Source organism: Elgaria multicarinata, chromosome 3 (assembly GCF_023053635.1).
Source record: "Elgaria multicarinata webbii isolate HBS135686 ecotype San Diego chromosome 3, rElgMul1.1.pri, whole genome shotgun sequence".
Lineage (NCBI taxonomy): Eukaryota > Metazoa > Chordata > Lepidosauria > Squamata > Anguidae > Elgaria > Elgaria multicarinata.
In genome coordinates, this window is record NC_086173.1 from 144,303,300 (window position 1) to 144,326,815 (window position 23,516).

Below are 23,516 nucleotides of genomic sequence, written 5' to 3' on the forward strand. Positions count from 1 at the left end.
GCTTGTGAGATCAATTAGGTGGGTGTCCATATGGGAGAGGGTCTTCACTGCAGTGGCCCCAAACCTCTGGAACAAACTCCCATCGAAGGTCCGCCATGCACCATCCTTGCAGGCTTTTTAAGAAGGCCTTAAAAACATTTTATTTTACCATGGCCTTTCCATGATTATTGTTCCTGCTGGTTTCATTGTCGGTTTTATTGTTTTAATAGCTATTTTATTGTGATCGTGTTTTTATTGCTTTTAATATTTTAACTGTTTTTATGTATTTTATTGTTGTAAGCTGCCTTGTGAGGGCTTCTGTTGTAAAAGGCAGCCAAAAAATATTTTAAATAAATTAATAAATACATCTTACATAGGTGTGAGCAGTGGTGTCAGAAGGTGCCCTTATATTTGGTCAGAGCAGTGGAGGCTCGTACCCAGTAGAGATGGAGGGGAGGGCAGATGGAAGCGTCACCAGGGGGCAGAGTCAAGGGATCAGTAGAGGCAGAGCAATCTTTTGAGTCCCCAGCAGCCAGCAACCCATTCCACAGAAAGGGGAAAGTGAGGCACAGGCACATTAAAATGGTGATTGTAAAACAGGAGAGAATTCACACAGCTACACAAAAGCCCCACTTTGGACCCACATTCTCCTGTTCCAACAACAACTCCCATTGAGCAGAGAATGAATTGACTTTCAAATCATGAGAACAAAACAGGGGTGGGGGGTGGGAGAATTCACACAGCCAAACAAGGTGATGATAATGATGATGATGATGATGATGATGATGATGATGATGATGATGATGATATCCTCTGAGCCACACAGAAAAGCGCCCTTTGGAACTCCGCAGCGAGTTCTGAAATCATCCAAAACCCACCCGCCCCACTTTGGCATGTTGCTGTAATAATAAAAACAACAACAAAATAATAATAATAATATCCTCAAGAAAAGCATCTAAAATCTACCTCTTCCACTGGACATCCCCACCCTTCCCTATAACACAGCCTTCCTCAACCTGGAGCGCCCCAGGTTGAGGAAGGCTGTTATAACACTTCAAAAGTAAGAAGCAGCACAAAAATCCACCTTGTAAATTTCGTTTCACAATTACTCATGAGTAATCATAGCTGACAACTTCTGAGCCTCCAAACACCCCCCCCTTCCCACATCCGCAGAGCAGCTCAAAGTGGGGGAAATGCTTAAAAATCTAGGGGCCCGTTATAATTGGGGTAAAGCAGAGATCTATGGAGCTGCTGTTTACTGACTCAGACGGGAGAATGAAAGAAGTCCTTTTGAACCCACATTAGTCTGCACAGAACTCAAAATCGAGGCGTAAGGCGGGGGGGGGGGACCCTGAGGGATATGCAAAGCATAGGTACACACTAGAAAAACAGAACTGAAGTGCCACAGCGTGGCCCTAAAAAAAAGAGCAGTGCCCAAACCCCAAAGAAAACAGATTATTTTTTTTTTAAAAAAAAAGCTTAAAAATAAAACAATCAAAAGGAGATTAAAATACCAAATCCCCAGCCAATTTTTTATTTTAAATTTTTTTAAATATACCTTCCAGCTGACGGTGATGATGGTCCGGAGCAAGTAACAGGAGTGTGCCCCCCACCTCACTAAGCAAGGCAGCTGAGTTCTATGCATGTTTTTTCAGAAGCAAACAGGCACAGGGAACTCCGCACTCTTTTTTTGCATGCTGTCCAGGAGCAAGCAACGGGAGTGCATCCACCCTGCCCCAAGCAAGCTGAGTTCTAGGCATGTTTTCTCAGAAGCAAAGAGGCACACAGGACTCAACACTGTTTTTTGCTGAACTAAAATTTACAGCAATGAACAGGCTGAGTTCGGACGACATGCTAATCAATGGGGGTGGGGGTGGTAATAGGAGCAAAATGGAAATCAACCGTTGATTACTGTGTCGTCCGAACTCATCCACAGACAACTGATAGAAGCTCAGTCACAAATACATTGGCTGGGTTCAGACAACACCAACAGTCGTTTTAAGCAGTCAATCGTCAGTTGAGTGGTCAACAGTTGGTTATTGTGTGGTCTGTCGGGCAAAAACTACCCCATGGTTGACTATTTCCCCAAAATAACCAAGATAACAAATGTTCTGCAGAGTTGACTACCTGCAGAACCGTTGGTTAGCATGTTGTCTGTCGGGCTCAGTGGACTATTTTACAGGGTTGAGTTGACTATTTTGGCGGGCTACAGAGTCCCCACGCAAGAGTGGCCAAAACCGCAACAGCCGCTCTGCTACAGCCAGCACAACTCGCAGAGGGATTGGGTGGGAAAGTTTACACCTCTTCTACCCATGTGCGGGGGTCCTGGTCCAGATTAGGGTCCTGGTCCAGATTAGGGTCCTGGTCCAGATTAGGGTCCTGGTCCAGATTAGGGTCCTGATCCAGATTAGGCCCCTGCACATTTTCGCTAAGGTAAAAAAAAAATAGCTTACACCTACTAAATTGTGGGACACTTGTTTCTCTTCCCACTATGATAGGTGCTGCCTCTGCCCTGCTGCACTCACGTGGTTCTAACTAGCCCATGTGGCCTTGCCACCGTCCACTCCGCACCCCTCCCTCCAACTTTGTTTGGATTGGCTAGGGGCTGCTGGGACATGCAAATTATCTATTCCCCCCCCCCAACCTCCTGCCATATGGGGAGAAACACCCTGTTAAATTCACCCTCCAGCCCAGGTGAACCCTTAAACAAACAACTCTCTCTCTTTCTCAGGCCTGGTTCGGATGACACGTTAATCAACCTGGGGGGCGGGGTGGGGCGGGGTGGGGAGAGGCAACCGTCTGTTGTGCTGATTATTGTGTCGTGTGGTGGTGGCAACACACAACGGACACACAACTCGCAGTATGTTATTTTGTCGATTTAAACAATGGGGAAAAACAACGGGCTGCTCCGTTGCTTATCCAGAGACCTGTTGATTAAAATGTTGTGTGGCGGGCTCCATTGTGTAATCTTCCCCTATTCCAGAAGGTCATAGAGTTCTCCAGCAGGAGCGGCCGAAAGCATCCCAGTTGCTCCTGTACATCTGGCAGAACTTTCAATGCATCGTGGGATAGGGCTGGGAGGACTGAGGGAGGGAGGAAGGAGCACCAGCAGCCCAGAAGGACACATTTCAGCCATGTGATGGGGGGAAGGGGCAACATGTCATGTGGGGAGTACCGGAAAAATAAGGAAAGGTCAGTTGCCTCTTCCCTCCTCTGTTGCCTAATATGTCGTCCGAACCAGGCCTCAGCCCCACTTCCTCCCTGCCGCCCCACCAGCCATCGGCAGTATGGCGGATAATAACACTAGCCTACCTAACTGGGTGGTTGTGAAGGATTATAGCTAGATAATGCACATGAAGCACTTTGAACACGTGAAAGTGCTTTATAAATGCCAAATGCTATCTAGTTTGGAAGCCAAAGAAAAGGCGCTACAAAGCGAATTGCTGCTCTACACGTGCTGTAAAGGTCCCCTGAAGAAATGGCTGCTGTTCAACTACAAATTCCCGTGTTCCCCAAATACAGAGTTCCTCCCCTTTTTGCTCAACAGAACAGGCTACCACCAAACTGGCTTCCCTGAAATTCAGGGGGCTCCACCTGACTGGGCCAATGCAATAGTCTTGCGGTCAAATCACTCACCCCCTCCGCCCACCTCTCACCTGTAGATGAAGACAATGATGAGCACGATCAGAGCAACGAAGGAGGCCCCGACGCCCAAGCCAATCTGGGCCTCCAGGGGAAAGGTGAGCTGACTCTCAGTGTCGTATTGCACACGGCCCAGCCAGAAGTTCTTGTTCCCCATTTGCACCTGCAGAGGACGGGAAGATGGAGAAGTGAACTCAAGGAAAGGTGAGAAGGAGGAGGAGCCTCTATCTTGGAAGACCAGGGATCTCTGGAACTTGCTGCTACAAGCAATGGACAACATGTGTGTGTGTGTGTGTGTGTGTGTGTGTGTGTGTGTGTTTTACGTTGACTTGGACTAATTTGTGCCCAAGGGTTGTTGCTGAGGACATAGTTCTCTTGCTGAGAATGTTCCAAAAGGACCTTTTGGTAGGGAGAAACAGATCCGTCGATTTCAAGTCCATGCCATTTCCACGTTTGTTTCTACAGAGGTCTGTCCTGTTCCATTTCCACATTAATTGACTTTTTCCTTTGAAATGGTTTTGTTCATATATTTATACCAAAATATGCATTTGAAATACGTCTTTTACAATCACAGTATGGATCTTGGAATGTGTTTCTTCTCAAAACGTGCATTTAAAAAGAGCTTGTTGATACAGTTTTGAAGCAAAGAACGGTGCTGACAGATTCAGAGAAGTGCGAAATCCAACGGGATTGCCGTATTCCCCCCACACCCACCCAGGTTAGTTAGTCTGGGACGGGGTAGACAACCTTTTTGAACAATGGGCATATCTGGCCATTTGAGAAGGTGTCCTGGGCTCCCATGGGAGACACGGCAAAGGACAAGTAACTTGCCCCAAAGTACAAGGTAGAGTTGGTGCCTGAGCCCCCAACATACTAAGGAAAGGAAAGGAACCTCTCATGCAAGCACTGAGTCATTACTGACTCTTGGAGGGACACCAGCTTTCGCTGACGTTTTCTTGGCAGGCCTTATAGCGGGGTGGTTTGCCGTTGCCTTCCCCGGACGTTATTCCCTTTCCCCCAGCTAACTGGGTACTCATTTTACCGACCTCGGGAGGATGTAAGGCTGAGTCGACCCGAGCTGGCTGCCTGAAACCAGCTTCCGCTGGGATCGAACTCAGGCCGTGGGGAGAGTTTCAGCTGCAGAAACTGCTGCTTTACCGCTCTGCGCCACACGAGGCTCTTCAACATACTAAACAACTCACAGAATCAGAATAGTAGAGTTGGAAAGAGCCTATAAGGCCATCGAGTCCAACCCAGTAGAGTTGAAAAGGGCCTAGAAGGCCATCGAGAACACTCCTTTGAACCTAGTTTTCAGCTTCGACATAAACCCATTTCACAGCAATTCCAGCTGCCAGTAAGAAAACGTGTTATTTTTTTTTCTTTAAGTGGGAGGGGGGCAGGGCACCACGTTGTCTACCCTTGGTCTGGGAGGTGCCAATGAAGTCAGTCCATATCAGCATTTGCAAAGATGTAATTCCTCAAACATCTTGCCTTCCAGCGTAATAACCCCAAATGGGCTCCAGCCCCATTTTTGTGATTTGATGCAAGTACATTGCATCCATTCCTGTAAGTCCCTTTACACTGATCATAGTTTAAGACTCTCCTCCGCACCCCCTGTCTACATGGGTGGTGGATAAAAACAGTTTGCTGCTGGGGTGGGTGAGGAGCTGTGCTGCTTTTTACCCTCTTTAAAAACTGAAAATTCTCATTTTGGGGTGGGGTAATTCTGACGGTACTGCTGGTGGGGTATGGTGGGCTACTGCTGTAGGGCACGGATATAGGAGAAGGATATCCTTGCTAGTGTTTATCACTAAATATTGGGCTTCTCTACATTAAAACAAAAATCCTGCACCCTTACCAGGCTTTCTTCTTGTGGAGTCTTTCCGGGATTACGATGGGCACGCTATATGTGCCTCCCCCTTTCCTCCACCCACTTTTTTGGGGGGGCTTTCCTTTGTGGGGAAGTCTCATATGTTCCATTTATACAGACAGCAGATGGTACTGCAACACTGCAGCAATACTGCACTATCCTGGAAATACACCAGCTGTTTGATGGTGATATCTATCTATCTATCTATCTATCTATCTATCTATCTATCTATCTATCTGCATTTTTGGTGACTTAAATCATGGCAGAATAAAGCTAAAAAAAATGGTGGGAGAAGAAACGGAGGATGACAACATCGTGAAAAGGACCCACAAACTTCGGCGAGTAACCAATCTTGATCACGCTACCTAAGCTCTGTGTGAAGAATCCCCAATGCAACTAAGTGTGTACCACACGAGTTGCGAAGCAAGTGATACCAGATCTCCCTTGCTTTGTGTGTGTGAGCATGTCGCTTTTGGGAGAGAGTATTTAACTCTTTCCTCCTTTGCTCTCCACCAGATGTTCCCTGCTCCAAATCTGCTGCTATTATTGTTATTTTAACAATGTATTAGTTTTTATATGATTTAATCAGTTTTATGTATTTTATATTTTTTTGTATTCTATGTTGTTCCCCGCCTCGATCCAGAGGGATCCAGAGGGAAAATTATTATTATTCCCATTGTTTATTTGTTTGATTTGTACCCTGCCTTTCTACCCCAAATATGGCACTCGAAGTGGCTTACAGAATTAAAAAGTATTAAAACAAATTGTCAGTTCCATGGAGGGATCAAATGAACAGCATCTATACCTGTCTTTCCCCTCTCTTCCCACAACATAGAATGGATTGATAACTGCAATTTTTAAAGCCAAAATAACAACAACATTCTTTTTAAAATGCACCCTTCTTTTACGCTGGCAAGAGGTCCCTGATGAACTATAAAGAAATCAACATTCCCTCTTTCGCCCACCCCATTGCAGTTGCTTCTCCTCATCTTAATATTCCTTTCCACATGCCGTTATCCCAATACACCCCCCCAAACCACTCCACCTGAATCCAGTTCCTCTATGCCAATATCCACCCCTTACTGTGAACTCTGGCAGCGTTTCTGTCCCCTCCCGCTTGGCCCGGTGTTGAGGCGCTGGTTGCTCAGTGGGGGGTTCGCAGTAGAGGTGGTTCTTCGTGAGGGTCTTGACCGAGCAAACCCCGACTCCAATCATGGCTTTCACCTCTTCTTTGCTAATGGCCAGGTCCAGATTCTCTCCCTAGAGGAAGGGACACAAGGGCTCAGTTCAGACAACATGTTAGTTAGGGTGACCATATGGAAAGGAGGACAGGGCTCCTGTATCTTTAACAGTTGTATTGAAAAGGAAATGTCAGCAGGTGTCATTTGTATGCATGCAGCACCTGATGAAATTCCCTCTTCATCACAGCAGTTAAAGCTGCAGGTGCCCTGCCCTCTTTCAAATCTGATCAGTCTAGTATAGCTCCTGCAGCTTTAACTGTAGTGATGAAGAGGAAATTTCACCTTATATACAAATGACACCTGCTGAAATTCCCTTTTCTATGCAACTGTTAAAGATATAGGAGCCCTGTCCTCCTTTTCATATGGTCACCCTAACGTTAGTTAATGCAGTGTGAAAACTCCACTCAGTGGTTAATTTTTTAAGGAGCACCCCACACAACATGTTCTAACTCCACCGTTTTGTGACTGTGGGCTACTGTGGAGCTGAGCAAAATCAAGGAGCAAGCATTTCTGCAAACTGAAAAGACTGATTTCTGTGATCAGAATATGTAATGTGGATGAAAGCAATGGGGGAATGAGTGGTTAATTTGCATTGTTCTACATGAGACTGTTAATCCGCTGTTAATCCACTGCATCTGCTTCGGGTTTCATTGAGAATGGAGGCCCGAGCACTACATGAGGAGAGTTTCCTTTCCTGCTTTTCTGCTACGTAACCTCTAGGTGGCATTATGGTGTAGCAAAATAGCACAAACACACAGAAGGAAATTGAGCTTTCTTTCACAATTAAACGCCGCATTTTCCCCGCCCTAAAAAAAAAACTTGCTAAAAGCGCCCGTTGCAGCAGCAAAAATGGAGGGTCATTGTCTAAACAACCATGAGTAGGGAATGACATTTAAAAGGAACCTTAAGGATTGGAGGAAGTATAACTAGGAATATCAGTTGCTTATGGTCAAGCAAAGAGGGAGAGCTATTCTGTATTCATCTTCTACTTATGTGTTTCCTAGAAGCATTTAGCTGGTCATAGTTGGAAATGTGGATGTTGGACTTTATCAGGAAGAGGGAACCTCTGACTGGGGGCGGGGGTTGGTTGTCGCCATCTAGCCCACTGGCTTCTCCCCCGGGCCCCACCCCTACCACCCCCTCTCCCCCTAGACCTGAAGTCTCATCTTCAGTTAGTAGCTGCCCTATAACCAATAAGCAAGGGCACAGGTGTCACCTCCTGCTGATGAGGAACTGGTTGTTCCATTTACCTCCACAGAGATGACGCTTCCGGGCTTGTGGCGGTAGGGTTTGGTATGGTCCTCTGTGTTGAGGGGTTTCAGGAAGGGATCAACCTCGTAAGAGAAGCCAATCGGATGCAATGCGTTGAAGTCAAAACTGAGATTATCCAGGACGAACTCCAGTTTTACTTGGATGGAGTGGGACAATGACTTAATGGCCGGTGTTCTGCACAGTATGAGGTTGGAGGAGTTGACCTCGCATGGCTCTTCAAACTAGGATCAGAAATGAAGAGAAGTGAGCGTCTCTGCTCAGCTGGCTTGTCTTCCAGAGATACTACATTCCCAGGACCCTCTGGAGCACATCCCTGGGGTGGGGCTCCTGGTGAATGGGGGAGATTCAAGACAAATAAAAGGAAATATTTCTTCACATAACACAGAGTTAAACTATGGAATAAGCCACCTCAAGGTGTGGTGATGGCCACCAACTTGGATGGCTTTGAAAGGGGATTAGGTAAATTCATGGAGGACATCAACAGCAGCTACTCATGATAGCTGTATATTACCTCCAGTACCAGAGGCCGGCAGGATGCCTCTCATCTGCATTTACTGGGGAACATGAGCAGAAGGCTGATATGGCACTCATGTCCTGTTTGCGGGCTTCCCAAGGGGCATCTGGCTGGCCACGGTGGAAACAGAATGCTGGACTAGATAGGCCTTTAGTGTGACCTTGGATGGCTTTTCTCATGTTTTTAGCAAACCCTTTGCAGGACACTCTCTAGAAGGGGTTTACCAAGAACTTGGGTATATTTCTTTTCCTTGTCCAATTCCAATTCTAATTCCCAGTGCAGTGCAGTGTTTAGAGAGCTGGACTGCAATTAGGCAGTTGCTGTTGTTTATTCGTTAGGCAGACTCAGGTTCAAATCCTTACTCAGCCATGAAATTCCTCAGGTGAGCGTGGGCCAGTCACTCTCTCTCATCATATTAGAACCCACTGGGTTCATCCCAAGAAGCTGATTGGTGGGAGATTCAGGACAGATGAGAGGAAGTACTTCTTCACACGGCACATAGTTAAGCTAAGGAATTCAGTACCACATGATGTCATGATGGCCACCAATTTGAATGGCTTTAAAACCATCTGTCAGGGATGCTTTAGGGTGGACTCCTGCATTGAGCAGGGGGTTGGACTCGATGGCCTTGTAGGCCCCTTCCAACTCTGCTATTCTATGGTTCTATGGTTAAAGAACCTCCTGAAAGAGAAGGCTATCAATGGCTACTAGTCCTGATGGCTATACGCTACCTCCAGTATCAGATGCAGTAAGCCACTATACACCAGCTGCTGAGGAACATGGGCGGGAGGATGCTGTTGCACTCATGTCCTGGCTTGTGGGTTTCCCTTGGGCAGCTGGTTGGCCACTGGACTAGATGGTATGATCCGGCATGGCTCTTTTTATGTTTTTATGTTTTCTCAGCCCAGCCTAACTCACGTGGTTGTTGTGAGGATAATAACTGGGGAGGGCTGGTGGTGGAATCATGTTCATCACCAGAGATCCTTAGAGGAAGGATGGGATGCACACTGAATAAAATGAATAAAGAAGACAGCGCCGGCAATGACTAGGGCTGTCCCCAAAAAGTTTGAGCTTGAGAAGGGGAACATCCAAAATCACACCAGCAGGGCAGCAGTTAAGAAAAACACAGTACAGTAATATGTGGCCAACCTACTCGCTCGACGCTGCAGAGAGCATTCTCTGAGCATTCAGTTTCCGGGATAATCCGACGCCACCTCCCCAGGCCTCGGCGTCGGCGCTCCGATGGTGAAATGGTGACACGGATTTTTGGCCCCTGCACGACGTCGAGATTATGCCCACAAACTCGGATCTCTCTCCCGCCACTGAAATACACACGCACACGCATCAATGCTAGGAAGCGATAAAATAAATAAAACTGCCAATACAACAATGCCGTTATACTTGCGATACTGTGTACAGGTCAAAAAGGGTATTGCAGAGGTAGAGAAAGTGCAGAAAAGGGGAACCAAAAATGATCGTGGGGATGCGGGAAGGGTTCTGATGTCAGCGGCTCGTTAGTTTAGATGAAGGGGTGAGTAAGAGATGATACAGGTGAGTAAAAATATGCATGGTTTGAAGAACTTCTCTGATAATACTAGAACCTGGGATCATCCACAGAAGTTGAATGGTGGGAGATTCCAGACAGATTCAAGGAAATATTTCTTCACATAGCACACACATTAAACTATGGAATTCACTTCCACAAGATGTAGGGATGGCCACCATTTTGGATAACTCTAGGAGAAGTTTAGGCAAATTCATGCCAATTCTGTCTAAACAGGCACGGGACGGCACCTTAACCAAATGTCTACAACCCTTGCACCTTTGGGAACTGCACCTTCTAGGTTTTCCCTTTAAGGGAAGGGTCTTGGTTCAGTAGTCGAGCATACGCTTTGGATTCAGTCTATCCCAAGTTCAATTCCTATCATCTCCAAGCAGGCCTATGAAAGACTCCTCCCTGAAATTCTGGAGAGCTGTAGCCAAACAGTGTGGACAATACTGGGTTAAATATCCTAATAGCCTGAGTGGGTATAAGGCAGCTTCTTATGTTCCCATCAAAAGCCCATCAGCTCCCATTTCACTTTCCTGATCACACTGAGCCTTACAGGTAGGGATGGGGAACCTCCAGCTCATGGGCTGAATCCAGTCCAGGACGGTTCCTCATCAGGTTGTCACACAGAGGAGGGCCAGGATCTCCAGGATCATCCCAGAGTGCAGGACACGGAATAACGGGCTGAAGTTACAGGAAGTCAGATTCCGGCTGGACATAGGAAAAACTTCCTGACTGTTAGAGTAGTACGACAATGGAACCAGTTACCTAGGGAGGTTGTGGGCTCTCCCACACTAAAGGCCTTCAAGAGACAGCTGGACAACCATCTGTCAGGGATGCTTTAGGGTGGATTCCTGCATTTAGCAGGGAGTTGGACTCGATGGCCTTGCAGGCCCCTTCCAACTCTACTATTCTATGATCTAGTATGCCAGCCTGTCCCAGGCCCAGCTTCATGCTCAGCACTACAGAAGGGCTATCTTTAGCGCTGAGAAGCAAAACCCTGCTCTTATCCCCAGTTGGCTGGAGTTAAGAGCAGCCTTTCTCTAGTGCTGAGCAGGGAAAGGCTTCCCCTTTCCCTATATACGGAGAAAGGAATCAGATGATGTCAGGGGGTGAGGATTTGGGGAAGCAGGTGGGGCTTCAGGAGGGACATCATCCAGCCCCTACCAGGTGTCCCAGGAAGCCATCCAACCCCCAAGGACAGAACAGTTCCCACCCTGCCTTAGGGAAAGTCTCCTGAAACCACCAAAGGTCCAAGAAAAAGCAGAAAAGAACAACAGCAGATGCTCCCAAGAACATTTGCAAGTCCGCCTGCCTGTGCAACTGCCAGTGTTTTGTAGAGGGATGGTTTAGGGTTCATGTGGTTAGACTATTGTATGTACTAAGCTGAAGCAGAAATTCCCATGAGATTACAACTAGTTGGGAGAAAGAGGCCCATCCTGTTGGTGGCAGGGCACAGCCCTGGCATCTCCAGGTAGAAGGGCTGGAGGGAAACCCTCCACCGGAGTCCTCCGAGAGCTTGTTCCAGTCAGATACATGGTCTAATGCAGGGCATTGGAATGGGGATGTGAATCCTACATTGGCTCATTCGCTTCTCTCCCCTTCTGGCAGGAATACCGATCAATCTTTTAACATAAATAGCATGAGGGAAATCTGTGAAAATGCTCTCGGTATTAAACAGGGATCTTCTAGTAACTGCAAGGTTACTGAGTTCAGAGGGAAGAAGCAGGCTTGTATTAAGACAGATGGAGGGAATTGGGGCAGCTCTAAAAATCCAGGCCACAACTCAGAAGACTCAGGGCCCAGGCCCAGGCGGGCATACAACACACCACTTATGCTCATGTATGAAAATGCCCTCAGTGTTAAGGCAAGGGTGGGGAATCCATGGCCCTCCAGATGGAGCGTGTTCAGAGGAGGGCAACCAGGATGATCAGGGGTCTGGAAACAAAGCCCTATGAAGAGAGACTGAAAGAACTGGGCATGTTTAGCCTGGAGAAGAGAAGATTGAGGGTAGGAGACATGATAACACTCCTCAAATACTTGAAAGGTTGTTGCACAGGGGAGGGCCAGGATCTCTTCTCGATCCTCCCAGAGTGCAGGACACGGAATAACGGGCTCAAGTTACAGGAAGCCGGCTGGACATCAGGAAAAGCTTCCTGATTGTTAGAGTAGTACGGCAATGGAACCAATGACCTAGGGAGGTCATGGGCTCTCCCACACTAGAGGCATTCAAGAGGCAGCTGGACAACCATCTGTCAGGGATGCTTTAGGGTGGATTTCTGCATGAGCAGGGGGTTGGACTCGATGGCCTTAAAGGCCCCTTCTAACTCTACTATTCTATGATTCTATGTTCCTGGACTCCAATGCCCATCAGGCCCAGACAGAATACACAGTGGTCAGGGGTGACAGGCGCTGTAGCTGACAATATTTGGAGGGCCACACGTTCCATATCGCTGGTGTAAGGCAACGCTTTACATTTATCACATTGGTTTCAATACCTCTGGAAACTCTTGGCTGGTTCTGCATATGTGATGTTGGGGTTTAAGGTGTATTTGAAGAGGGAATCCCCCAGCCGTTCCTGATCCCCATACTTGATTGTGACCGGGAGCTCCATGGATGTGTTACTGGGACTCGTGAGGCATTGCAGCTTATCCTCTTGCATCTCAGAACGACTGTGGAGGAAAGGGCGGGAGGGAAAGAGAAAAGGGATTGAATATATATATATATATATATATATATATATATATATATATAGGACTTGCTTGTATAGACAATACACTCTCAACACTCTGGCTGTGGAATGAGCTCTCTAGAGAGGTTCGTGGTACTCCTTTCGGCATCAGGTGAAAACCTTTTTATTTTCCCAGTACTTTAGCATTTTAGCATCTGAATCTTTTAGAACTACTGTTTTAAATCTATATTTTCAATCTCTGCATTGCTGCTAGGTTTTATTCTGGTACTTTTATATTGAGGTTTTAAGCTTCCATGAGCCTCGTGTGGCGCAGAGCGGTAAAGCAGCAGTTTCTGCAGCTGAAACTCTCCCCACGGCCTGAGTTCGATCCCAGCGGAAGCTGGTTTCAGGCAGCCGTCTCAGGTCGACTCAGCCTTCCATCCTCCCGAGGTTGGTAAAATGAGTACCCAGCTAGCTGGGGGAAAGGGAATAACGTCCGGGGAAGGCAACGGCAAACCACCCCGCTATAAGGCCTGTCAAGAAAACGTCAGCGAAAGCTGGCGTCCCTCCAAGACTCAGTGATGACTCAGTGCTTGCCCGAGAGGTTCCTTTCCTTTCCTTAAGGTTCCTTATTTTTAATATTTTATGCTGTACCTTACGGTTTAAATTTTTGTGACCCACCCAGTGAGCTTCGGGCAATGAGTGGTATAGAAATGAAATGAAGTAAGTAAATAATAAAATAAAAAAACTTTGCAAACAACAACTCTGAAAAATACAGCCTAATAAGCAACTTGTGGCTTGTTGGGCAAACCCCTGAGACCTCAAAGAGTCTTGTGGCTGGTTTGGGCCTAAACTTTTGCGGACTACAGGCGACTTCATCAGATGCAATCAGATCTGATCTGATGAAGCACTTCTGATGAAGTGAGCTATAAGCCACAAAAGTTAATGCCAGAATAAATTTGTTACTCTTTAAGGTGCTACAAGACTCCTTGTTTTTGCTACCCTCTAAAAACTGCTACTCACTTGAAACTGTTATCCTGAGACTTGCTCTCCAAATTGCTAAGGCCCACCCAAAAAAGGCGAAGAGATGCATGTTCATGAGCATGCGATCCCTCCCAGAGCCTATCAAGGGACAGGTGGGGAATTCATTCCTGGATTCCATCTGTCCAAAGGGTGACCACGTGCGCCTAGGTGCAAAGGCCAGTACTTACTTATAAAAGTATTAATTTATTTATTTGATTTTTATACCGCCCAATAGCCAAAGCTCTCTGGATGGTTCATGGAAAGCATAATAAAACAACCAACAGTCTAAAAACACAATTACAAAATACGATATAAAAACCGCACCCAGGATAAAACCGCACAGCAGAAATTGATATCGGTTAAAATATGGAATTAAAACAGCAAAGTTTAAATTTAAGTTAAATTAGGTGTTAAAATACTGAGAAAATAAAAAGGTCTCCAGCCGGTGACGGAAGGAGTACAGTGTAGGTGCCAGGCAAACCTCTCTGGGGAGCTCGTTCCACAGCTGGGGTGCCACAGCAGAGAAAGCGTGTAGAAGGGGGCTGAGGTGGGGTGGGAAAGCAACATACCCTCGACCATTGGCCTGTGGGCAAATCTGAAAAAAACCAGCTGCTACCGAACATTGTTTCTTACATGTAGCAAGGGAAGTGTCCAATCAGAATGCTGATTGTGCTGGGGTTGCCGGTCAGTAGCTTGGAGCCCGTCAGTGTGAGGAGCGTCCCGCCAGCCTTGGGGCCTCGCAATGGAGAAATAGATTTCAGCTCCGGGTTCTGTATGTAAAGGCAGGGAAGGTATTATTATCATCATCATCACCATCACCACCCCCACCACCATCATCATCATCATCTAAAATTATACATTCTCATGACCAAAAGCAGTCCTAAAGCAACTTGAGAGAAGAGCCTGGAGAAGAGAAGATTGAGGGGAGACATGAGAGCACTCTTCAAATACTTAAAAGGTTGTCGCACAGAGGAGGGCCAGGATCTCTTCTCGATCCTCCCAGAGTGCAGGACACGGAACAACGGGCTCAAGTTAAAGGAAGCCAGAAAAACTTCCTGACTCTTAGAGCAGTCCGACAATGGAACCAGTTACCTAGGGAGGTTGTGGGCTCTCCCACACTAGAGGCCTTCAAGAAGGACAACCATCTGTCAGGCATGCTTTAGGGTGGATTCCTGCATTGAGCAGGGGGTTGGACTCGATGGCCTTGTAGGCCCCTTCCAACTCTGCTATTCTATGATTCTACCCACACAGATACAGAAATCCAGAATTAATGTAATGAGAAAAAAACCCAAATCAATATAAATTAAGTTCAGTTCATCCTGAACTTTGATGAGATTCCCCCCCCCCCGGCCAAGTTCGCATGAAATTTCATATACCTTTTTGGGCATATTGCTTCTAATGCATGCATTTATGCCAAATATACTCATTTTCCCAAGCAATTTGCTAATAAAATGCATTTGTGAACATTATATTTCCATAATATACATGTTTTTGTGTACATTTTCAACTGGACAACTCTATTGCAAAATTCGGCCAAGTGCTAATTTCGAAGGATAGCTGAGTTTTGATTCGCATAATGGTTTGAAAGTGCCAAATCCTGAACAGATTTCTAGTCCATCCCTAGCAGGGTCACAGGAAAAGACAGGCTCCTGGTTGGAGGTCTTCGCAGGTTGGAAGTTCCCCATGGCTGCAATTGCGTGGGTAGTGGGGGAAATTGCAATGCCTGGACTTCACAACATGTATTCTCCGGTACTGGATAGTATGGGGAGGGATGCCTGCCTTTGCCGGCAGTCATGCATGTTCCACAATATCAGGTTTCAGCCCAAGAGTTACTGACAACAGGTGGCCACGTTACCTGGTAAGTGAACACATGACCAGAGATGCCCTGTCCTCCTCCGGGAACCTCCACGACCACATGCCCGGACCTCTCTGTGCTGCTTACGCCCGTGGTGCACACGATACTGCAGGACAAGGGCAGAAGAGAGGATGGAGAAGAATCCCCCACCAAGGTGCACCACATGGGCTGCTCTAAACCTGAGTTAATGAGAGGGGGGGCACTTTTAGCTCTTGGCCCGGCTGCAGAGGAGACTCCACCCACCTGAACAATGGGGCTGCTACGCCATTTTCCTGCCGCATGCGGTTGGCTCGCCAGTATGGCCTATGGACAGGAGCTGCAGCCCAACAACATCTGGAGGGCCAAAGGTTCCCCACCCATGCTCTAAACTGCCCAGCCTCTTTGTCCCAGTAGGAGTCACCAGCAGAGACTGTCAAAGGCTTCTTTCCAGGACTCAACCTTGCCCTGCTCACTTGGAACAAGGCAGTGCTGGGAATAATTTGGTTGTCTTGCTCTCACTGGCTCAAGACTCCCAGCAGCCCTTGGACAGGAGGCAGGAAAAGGCAGCTGGGTTTGCCAAGGACTTTGGACTGGGTTTCCTTTGTTGTTTAGCGTTGACTGACTTGAACCTGCCAGTTCCTGTTTCACTCGCAGGCTCTGGTGAACATTTTCCTTCGGCCTGATGTCCGTCCCATAAGATTTTTGTCTGTCCCTGCTTGAACACATCCCCTCCCTGGGCCTGATCCTATGAGCACCACTTGAGGACCTCAGCTAGCCTGTGACAAAAACACAGCGGTGCCAGAAGCAGCTGGCAGGAAGTGTAATGGCAAAGCCGACAGAGAGAAAGACATCCGTTTAAAGGGGGAAGACAGACAGAAATCTCCATCTGCCACTAAGGCGGGCCGTGCTGGAGCACCCAATATCCCCTTGCTCCTATGAACCCAAAGGAAAAGCACTGACCTGCTAGAGATCTCGTACACCAGAGCATCAACCTTGCAAGGGATTCCTGCCACACTGACCGTCTCTGCAATATCTTGATGTTTCTGCCCAAGGTTTGACCCGGTGATGGTGATTCTGGTGCTGCCTTCGACCAGTCCGTTTAAGGGATAAACCTGAGAAGGATGCCCAAACAAGTGTAAGCATTACATCTGAGCACTGAGCAACACCACCACCACCACCACACACACACACACACACAGGGCCCCCCTCTGAACAGCCTGTCCCCTCCGCCAGCTCACAAGGCTGAGGCCAAAACAGCCCAGGAGTTTGGTTCTCCATCCCTGCAGCAACCAGTTCCCAAAACAGGAATGATATCATCACCAAGGCCCTTGCTTAACTCCATGTCTGAGCTAGTTCTCCAGTAGAGCTGTTTTCCTTATTCTTATACCCTAACCCCCACCCCTCACTTTGCATGGCCTGGAAACACACAGTGAAAACATGACGCCCACCTCCACAATTCGGCTCAGCATCAACACACAATTCAACGGAGTGGGCATTCCTGTGCGCAGCCACACCCCTTCCCCCCCTCACACACAGAGGTATCCAGCCTGTCTAGTTATGTTTTCCAAAGAGGTTAGTCTTGCACCAAAACGACAAGGAGTCTCGTGGCACCTTAAAGTCTAGCAAATTCATTGCCGCATCAGCTTTTGTTGTTTAGAGCCCACTTCTGAAGAGAAAACCTCCGTCCATCTGACCAAGTGGATTCTAGTGTACCAAAGCCGCGTCTTTTTAAGGTGCTGCAAAAGTTTCTGTTGTCCTTCTCTACCGTTCGGATATGTATTTCCACTTTATCAGGTCTCCAGGTCCTTCAGTGTCGTGCTTCCGTCTAAAGCCCTGGCTGCAACACCTTCCTCACCTTCCCCCATTATCTTCCCTGCTCTCTCTGCTCTTCGTAAGCTCACCTCTCCTACACAGACCTCCATGTTTGGTCTTCTCCTCTGGCTCTTGGCTCTTTTGTCTTTGCCTCCGTGCTGCTCTGTGGAGTAACCACCCCCCACTCTGCCCTCGCTCCATTACGCCCTTTCTCTCCCCCTCCCCAAGTTCATCTTCAAGATGCGCATCTTCAGGCAAGTCCTTCCCTCCTTCTAAAATGCAAACGGGTATTGATTTCTCCCTTTCAAGGTTACTACTGCCAGAACTGTCTTGCAAACACACAGGGGACCAATCAAAACCATTCCCTGATTAATTGTCTCGGAGATGCTTCTCATGATAGAGCTATGTAAGCAGGGCCCGATCCTTTCCTGCATGCATTTGCAGGCAAAAAGCCACAACTGGCACATGTTAGCTACTCTTCTTCGGCGATATACCACGATGGGCAGGGACAGAGTTGGGCCGAAATCAAAAGTAAGCAGGACCAGAACCATTCCCCTCTCCCCAATATAACACACAAGCTCCACATTGGACCGAAGCCTAGGAAAAAAGCATCTCTTGGCACCAAAGCAAGCTTTTTTTCTAAACCTAATTGCCACGTAGATTGAGGATTTTCTGGGGGATTGCAACACACAGGCAGGGTAGGGTTAACCCTTCCCTTTCCATAACCCCCCCCCACACACACACAAACATGGCAATTCAGGTTCTACTTTTATTTATTTTTAGTGTAAGTGCCGCAGAGGAGGGGTTGGGGCCAGGAGGGGGGGCCGCCAACTGGAACAAAAGGCATTGCAGACGATCCTTGGACTAGATGAAATCGGAGGCTGATGGCTCCAATTTCAGTGGGGCTGTAAATCCATTCTGGGTTTCACTCAGAACCCGAAAGGAACTAAACTCAAAACAGGTTCAGCACCTCGGATAGCTCCTTCAGAGGGGAGGGGCCAAGAGGGCGACATGAATGCTGCTTCTGTTTTGAGCTCCACAGCTTATTTATTTATTTTTAGCATTTTAACTGCTTGGAGAGCTCCTTTAGAGTACTGGCTGGTTCTGAATGAAACCCAGAATGGATTCACAGCCCCACTGAAATCGGAGCCACCAGCCTCCATTGGCCTGTGGACTAAACTGCGCACTAAGTTAAATATGCAGCATGCAGCTGATCCTCACCATTTTGTTTACCTTAGTGTAAATCTGGATCTGTACTGGGACGACTGTGCACGGGCCGATGGTTAAACCTTCCCCCAAGCCAGTTCCCCCCTCCATCAATATCACACACACGCAAGCACACACACACACACACACACACACACACAGAGCGGGTATTTAAAAAAGGGAAGAAAACTCAATTGGTGCCACTGAATTTCCCCTCTCTTTTTTTAGCCCCCAAAAGACAGGATGAATTGTGGGGAATGGGGGGGGAGAGTGGATAGCTGCAAAGGTTAAACCTCCCCTGCCTGGGCATGGTAGTCCAGATCTGGGTTAGGGCCCTGCGGGCTCACATTAAAGTAAACAAAATATTGAGGGTCAGCTGCACGATACATATTTAAACGCAGCGTGTAGTTCAGCCCTGTAAGGCCGCTTCCTAAATGCCAGGCTTCGGGACACAGGTAGGGGGTTTGTGCTGTTCCATCTCCGAAGGAGGCAGCTTCATCTCAAGAAAGGAAGCAATTAAGCTGCCCTGTCAAAACTAGCCACCCCTTTGACCATAACCTTGGCAGGTCCGACGTCTCATTGGGCATTTTGCAAGCCTCCCGGATTCCTGCGGGTTTCTTCGCTAGACATCTGGCTCCCGCTGTGCTACGCTGTTACTCACAGCATGAATCTGCGGGTCCGGACACGTGTCTGTGACCTCTTCTTTACAGGAATCCCGGAACAGGCAGCTGGGCTGCTTCCCACCGCACCACACGCAGTTGTACTTGATGTCGGCGGTCTGGCAGCGGCTGCAGTCCAAGTGTCCCACGGAGCAATTGTACAGGGTGACTGCAGAGGAGCAGACATATGGGGACAGGCACTGGTGAGGCAGTCCTTTGGATGCAGGAATCAGGCCAAGGGAGACAAAGAGACCTTGGAAGGGGGACCCCAGAGGGATGCCGTGTTCTCTCCTACCCTCTTCGCCTGCTCCAAGGCAGGATCTTGTCAGATTGGCCCCAACTGCAGCGCTTTTTTAAAATGTAGGACAGCTGAAGGGGGTGCGGGAGAGACGCCCAGCTCCAGGGAAGGATAGGATCCTCAGGCGCGTGGAGCTTTCCTCCTTCCTCTGGCCCCAGGTGGTCTGAAAAAACCCTGGTTGAGGATCTTCAATCACCCTTTCTCAACTCAGCCTGGTCTAGAAATCCAGGCACACACCGGTTGCTTTCTTCTAAGGATAGTTCCTGGTGTGCAGTTTTAAAATCTCTTCACTGGCTGCCAATTAGTTTCCGGGCAAAGTACAAAGTGTTGGTTATCATCTTTAAAGCCCTACATGGTTTGGATCCAGGCTACCTGTGGGATCGCCTTCTCCCGTACAATCTGCCCTGCACACTCAGGTCTTCTGGGAAGAATCTACTTCAGCTAGCAAAAACTAGATTAACAACTGTTACCCAGAGGACCTTCTCTTCTGCTGCTCCCAGACTGTGAGATGGCCTGTCAGAGGAGACTCATCAACTTAACAGCCTTTTAGCATTTAAAAAAGCAATAAAGACTGCTGTATTCCGGAAGGCCTATCCAGTGAAATTTTAGAATGTTTTTAGGATGTTTTTAGGATGTTTTAATCATGTATGCTATGTTTTTAATCAGTTTTAATGTGTTTTATATTCACTGTTGTTCCCTGCCTCGATCTAAGTGGAGAGGCGGGTAAGAAATAAATTATTATTGCCGTATTTCTTCGATTCTAAGACGCCATCGATTGTAAGACGCACACTAATTTCAGAACCACCAACAGAAAAAAAGCTTTGATTCTAAGAAATAATAAACGCACCTGCGATTCTAAGACACACCCTGTTTTTAGAGATGTTTATATGGGGGGAAAAGTGCATCTTAGAATCGAAGAAATACGGTATTATTTATTTATTTATTTATTTATTTATTTATTTATTTATCATATTTCTATACCGCCTTTCTGAGGCCAACCAAAGGGGGCTTCCAAAAAGTTCAAGACAGAAAAGACATCTTCACATAAAAGCACAGTCAAGCATTAAGAACATTAACAATGATAACCATTTAAAAAGCCAGGTCTAAAGATGTGCCTGGGCCCCCTTCTAGCATGCAGGGGTGGGGGGATGGAGCGAGTCACAACTCCATAGGGTGGGGTGGGTGGAGGATGGGTTCCCAGAAGTCTCCTCTTCCATTCCCTCTCTAATGCGGGTGTTGGATGAGCGCTCCAGACCAGAGAGGAACCTCTGGAACAGATTATTGGTGTGCTGACTTAGGAGGAGGGACGCAAGATAGGGTAAGTTCAGAAGCAGGGGGTCTGTGTACATCACATCTGGGCAAGCTGTGGCTCTTGGGTTGCTTTAGTCACCTCCATGGAGCCCATGGAGCCCAACCCATTCCCTGCCCCCCCACTGCCCAGCAGAGCAGCCAGAGAACAGGGAACAGATCATTATTAGCTGCAAGGAAACAGATCTCGCTGGGGACGGGAGAGACTTTAACCTCACCCCTTTCCAGTGATGCAGAGGCTTTAAACCCGTCCACCACAGCAATACCCGTTCCCCGCCTGCCAAAATCCCTTCATCAGCACCACTGTTGACTCCCAGTTCAGTGCTGTGTGGGTAGGAATAGGTGAATCTGTCAATTTCGGTTTCTCTCAATTTCCCGTCTTAAGTTTGGTTCGTCTCAAACTTTTGAGAATTTCTCCAGGCTTAAGTTCAGTTTGTCCCAAACTTTGAGGTATTTTTTTTTAAGTTTGCATGAACATTCATAAGCATTTTTGTGTGCATTTGTGGCAATACATACATTTCTGTACGTATTTTTGCCTAATGCGGCACGTTTTTTGCAAGCAATTTCCCGAATATACTGCATTTTTAATATTATTTCCCCTAATATACCTAGGGAGGTTGTGGCCTCTCCCACACTAGAGGCATTCAAGAGGCAGCTGGACAACCATCTGTCAGGGATGCTTTAAGGTGGATGGCCTTGTAGGTCCCTTCCAACAATGCTATTCTATGATTCTAATATACACATTTTGTGTAGGAGTATATTACACCTTTTGTATGTGTGTATATTACACTTTTAAAAAAATGGAGAGCTCCAATGCAAAATTCAGCTAAGTGCAAATTTTGAAGGATAGCTTGAGGTTTGGTTTGCATAGCGATCCAGATGTTTGAAATTAGGTAAGTTTGCATTGAAATTCAATCTGAACCTATTTCTCCTCCATCCCTTGATCATCCGTCGGGAGTTGGACTCGATGGCCTTGTAGGCCCCTTCCAACTCTGCTATTCTATGATTCTAAATGTGACTAACGGCTCAACCCTACAAATACTTAGACAGTAAAAAGTCCTACAACTCCCAGCATGCCCCAGCCAGCCCTAATGATTGCATGTAAAAACCACGGAGAACTTCCGCTTCACAAAATGGAGACCATTTTGCCTCGAGCTCCCCTGACTTCATTACCAGCTCCCAGCCCACGATTTCCCCACACTCTTTCCCTGTACCATGAAGATCTTCTATGCTGTCCACACGGAGCCCTCGCTTTCTCTGCACGAAAACCACTGCGTTGAATTCAAGTTGTGGGGCTGAATAGCTGTACTGAAAGAGAGACCAAGACATCTGTCTTCAAAAGGAATTAAGTATTTCTTAACACAAAGGACTGGGGGTGGGGAGGGGGCAGGATTGTGAAAAATAAAAATAGTTTTGCTACCCGAATCTCAAGATTGCCTTCAAAATGTTTTAAATGTTAGCTGTTTTTACGCTTCTGTTTTTAAATTTTGTATATTGACTTTTAATGTTCAGTCTTTTTAATCTAATCTTTTTCATCTTTGTAAACCGCCCAGAGAGCTTCGGCTATGGGGTGGTATATAAGTGTAAATAATAATAATAATAATAATAATAATAATAATAATAATAATAATTTTTTTTATAAAGAGAACTTTTTTTTTCTTTGCCCCTCACTTAAACAGCCAGAGCTCCAAAACACAAAACCACTCTTTGAACCCCAATGAAGATGGCGCTGGAGGGCAGCACTTTGCTACGCAGGATCCAGCTTAAAATTAATCAATTCAAGCGTCTTAAGAAATGAAATAAAAATCGGGAGGGACAGGGAGCCATTAGATGGTAAACAGGTAAGGTTGACACACAGCCCCCCCTCCCCCGGTGACAGTTCCCCACTTTATGATCAGCCCCCCTCTTTAGCCACATCTTGAGACTGGAGCTAGTGGGAGCTTGAGGACCGGCTCCTCCTTACCTGGTGCAGCTGGCAGGTGATATAGCAAAGGGATGGATTGGTTTCGTCCTGCTCAATATAAGCCTCCATCACCAAGGTCTTCCCTTCCAAAACCAACGCGCATTCGTAGTCCTGGAGCCGGTCCTTGAAGGAGGAAGACATGCAGGGCTGAATCCTACAGATGGACATTCCTCCTCCCCAGCCTCCTGCTAGCAGGGGTTCCCAACGCCATGTCATGGCCCGCGAGGAGAGTCCAAAAATGCAGGCAGCTGTGTTGATCCGTGTGTGTGTGTGTGTGTGTGTGTGTGTGTGTGTGTGTATTATATGTGTCCTTTTTAAAAAGTAAGTCTTAATTACCCATTCAAAGCTAAGTTCCCCATCCCTCAAAGGCTCTGCATTAAAACAGGAATAGCTCACAACAATATATTCTTGCTGGGAAAACCAATTCCTCCTCCCCACCCCACCCCCGGTGAGGATTGCAGCTAAACTCAGAGGGAAGAGGGAACCCTGAGAAGGCTGGCAAATGATGCCAGAGTCCCTCCAAATCAAGAAGTCCTGTTGCTTCGACCCTGAGAGCCTTGGGGCATGGCTAGACCTACCGACGGAGGGGGGGAGGATCTCGTGATGTGATGATAGCAAGGTCCTCCCCCTCGGTCTACACACCATTTTTTTAAAAAGATGAGCGCTTGAGCGCTC

General features: G+C 47.2%; 1 protein-coding gene across 1 annotated transcript in view; it reads right to left on the minus strand.

The window, feature by feature from the left end:
• PLXNB1 (plexin B1) overlaps positions 1-23,516 on the minus strand; it is a 146,066-nt gene that overhangs the window by 24,541 nt on the left and 98,009 nt on the right. The window contains exons 14-24 of the mRNA XM_063122145.1: positions 22,842-22,964; positions 22,093-22,186; positions 19,275-19,441; positions 16,556-16,707; positions 15,617-15,722; positions 14,395-14,531; positions 12,566-12,739; positions 9,672-9,840; positions 7,983-8,225; positions 6,575-6,751; positions 3,636-3,784 (exon numbers count right to left, since the gene is read on the minus strand). Of these exons, the coding sequence (XP_062978215.1) occupies positions 3,636-3,784; positions 6,575-6,751; positions 7,983-8,225; positions 9,672-9,840; positions 12,566-12,739; positions 14,395-14,531; positions 15,617-15,722; positions 16,556-16,707; positions 19,275-19,441; positions 22,093-22,186; positions 22,842-22,964 (1,691 nt within the window). The remainder of the gene's footprint in view (positions 1-3,635; positions 3,785-6,574; positions 6,752-7,982; positions 8,226-9,671; positions 9,841-12,565; positions 12,740-14,394; positions 14,532-15,616; positions 15,723-16,555; positions 16,708-19,274; positions 19,442-22,092; positions 22,187-22,841; positions 22,965-23,516) is intronic.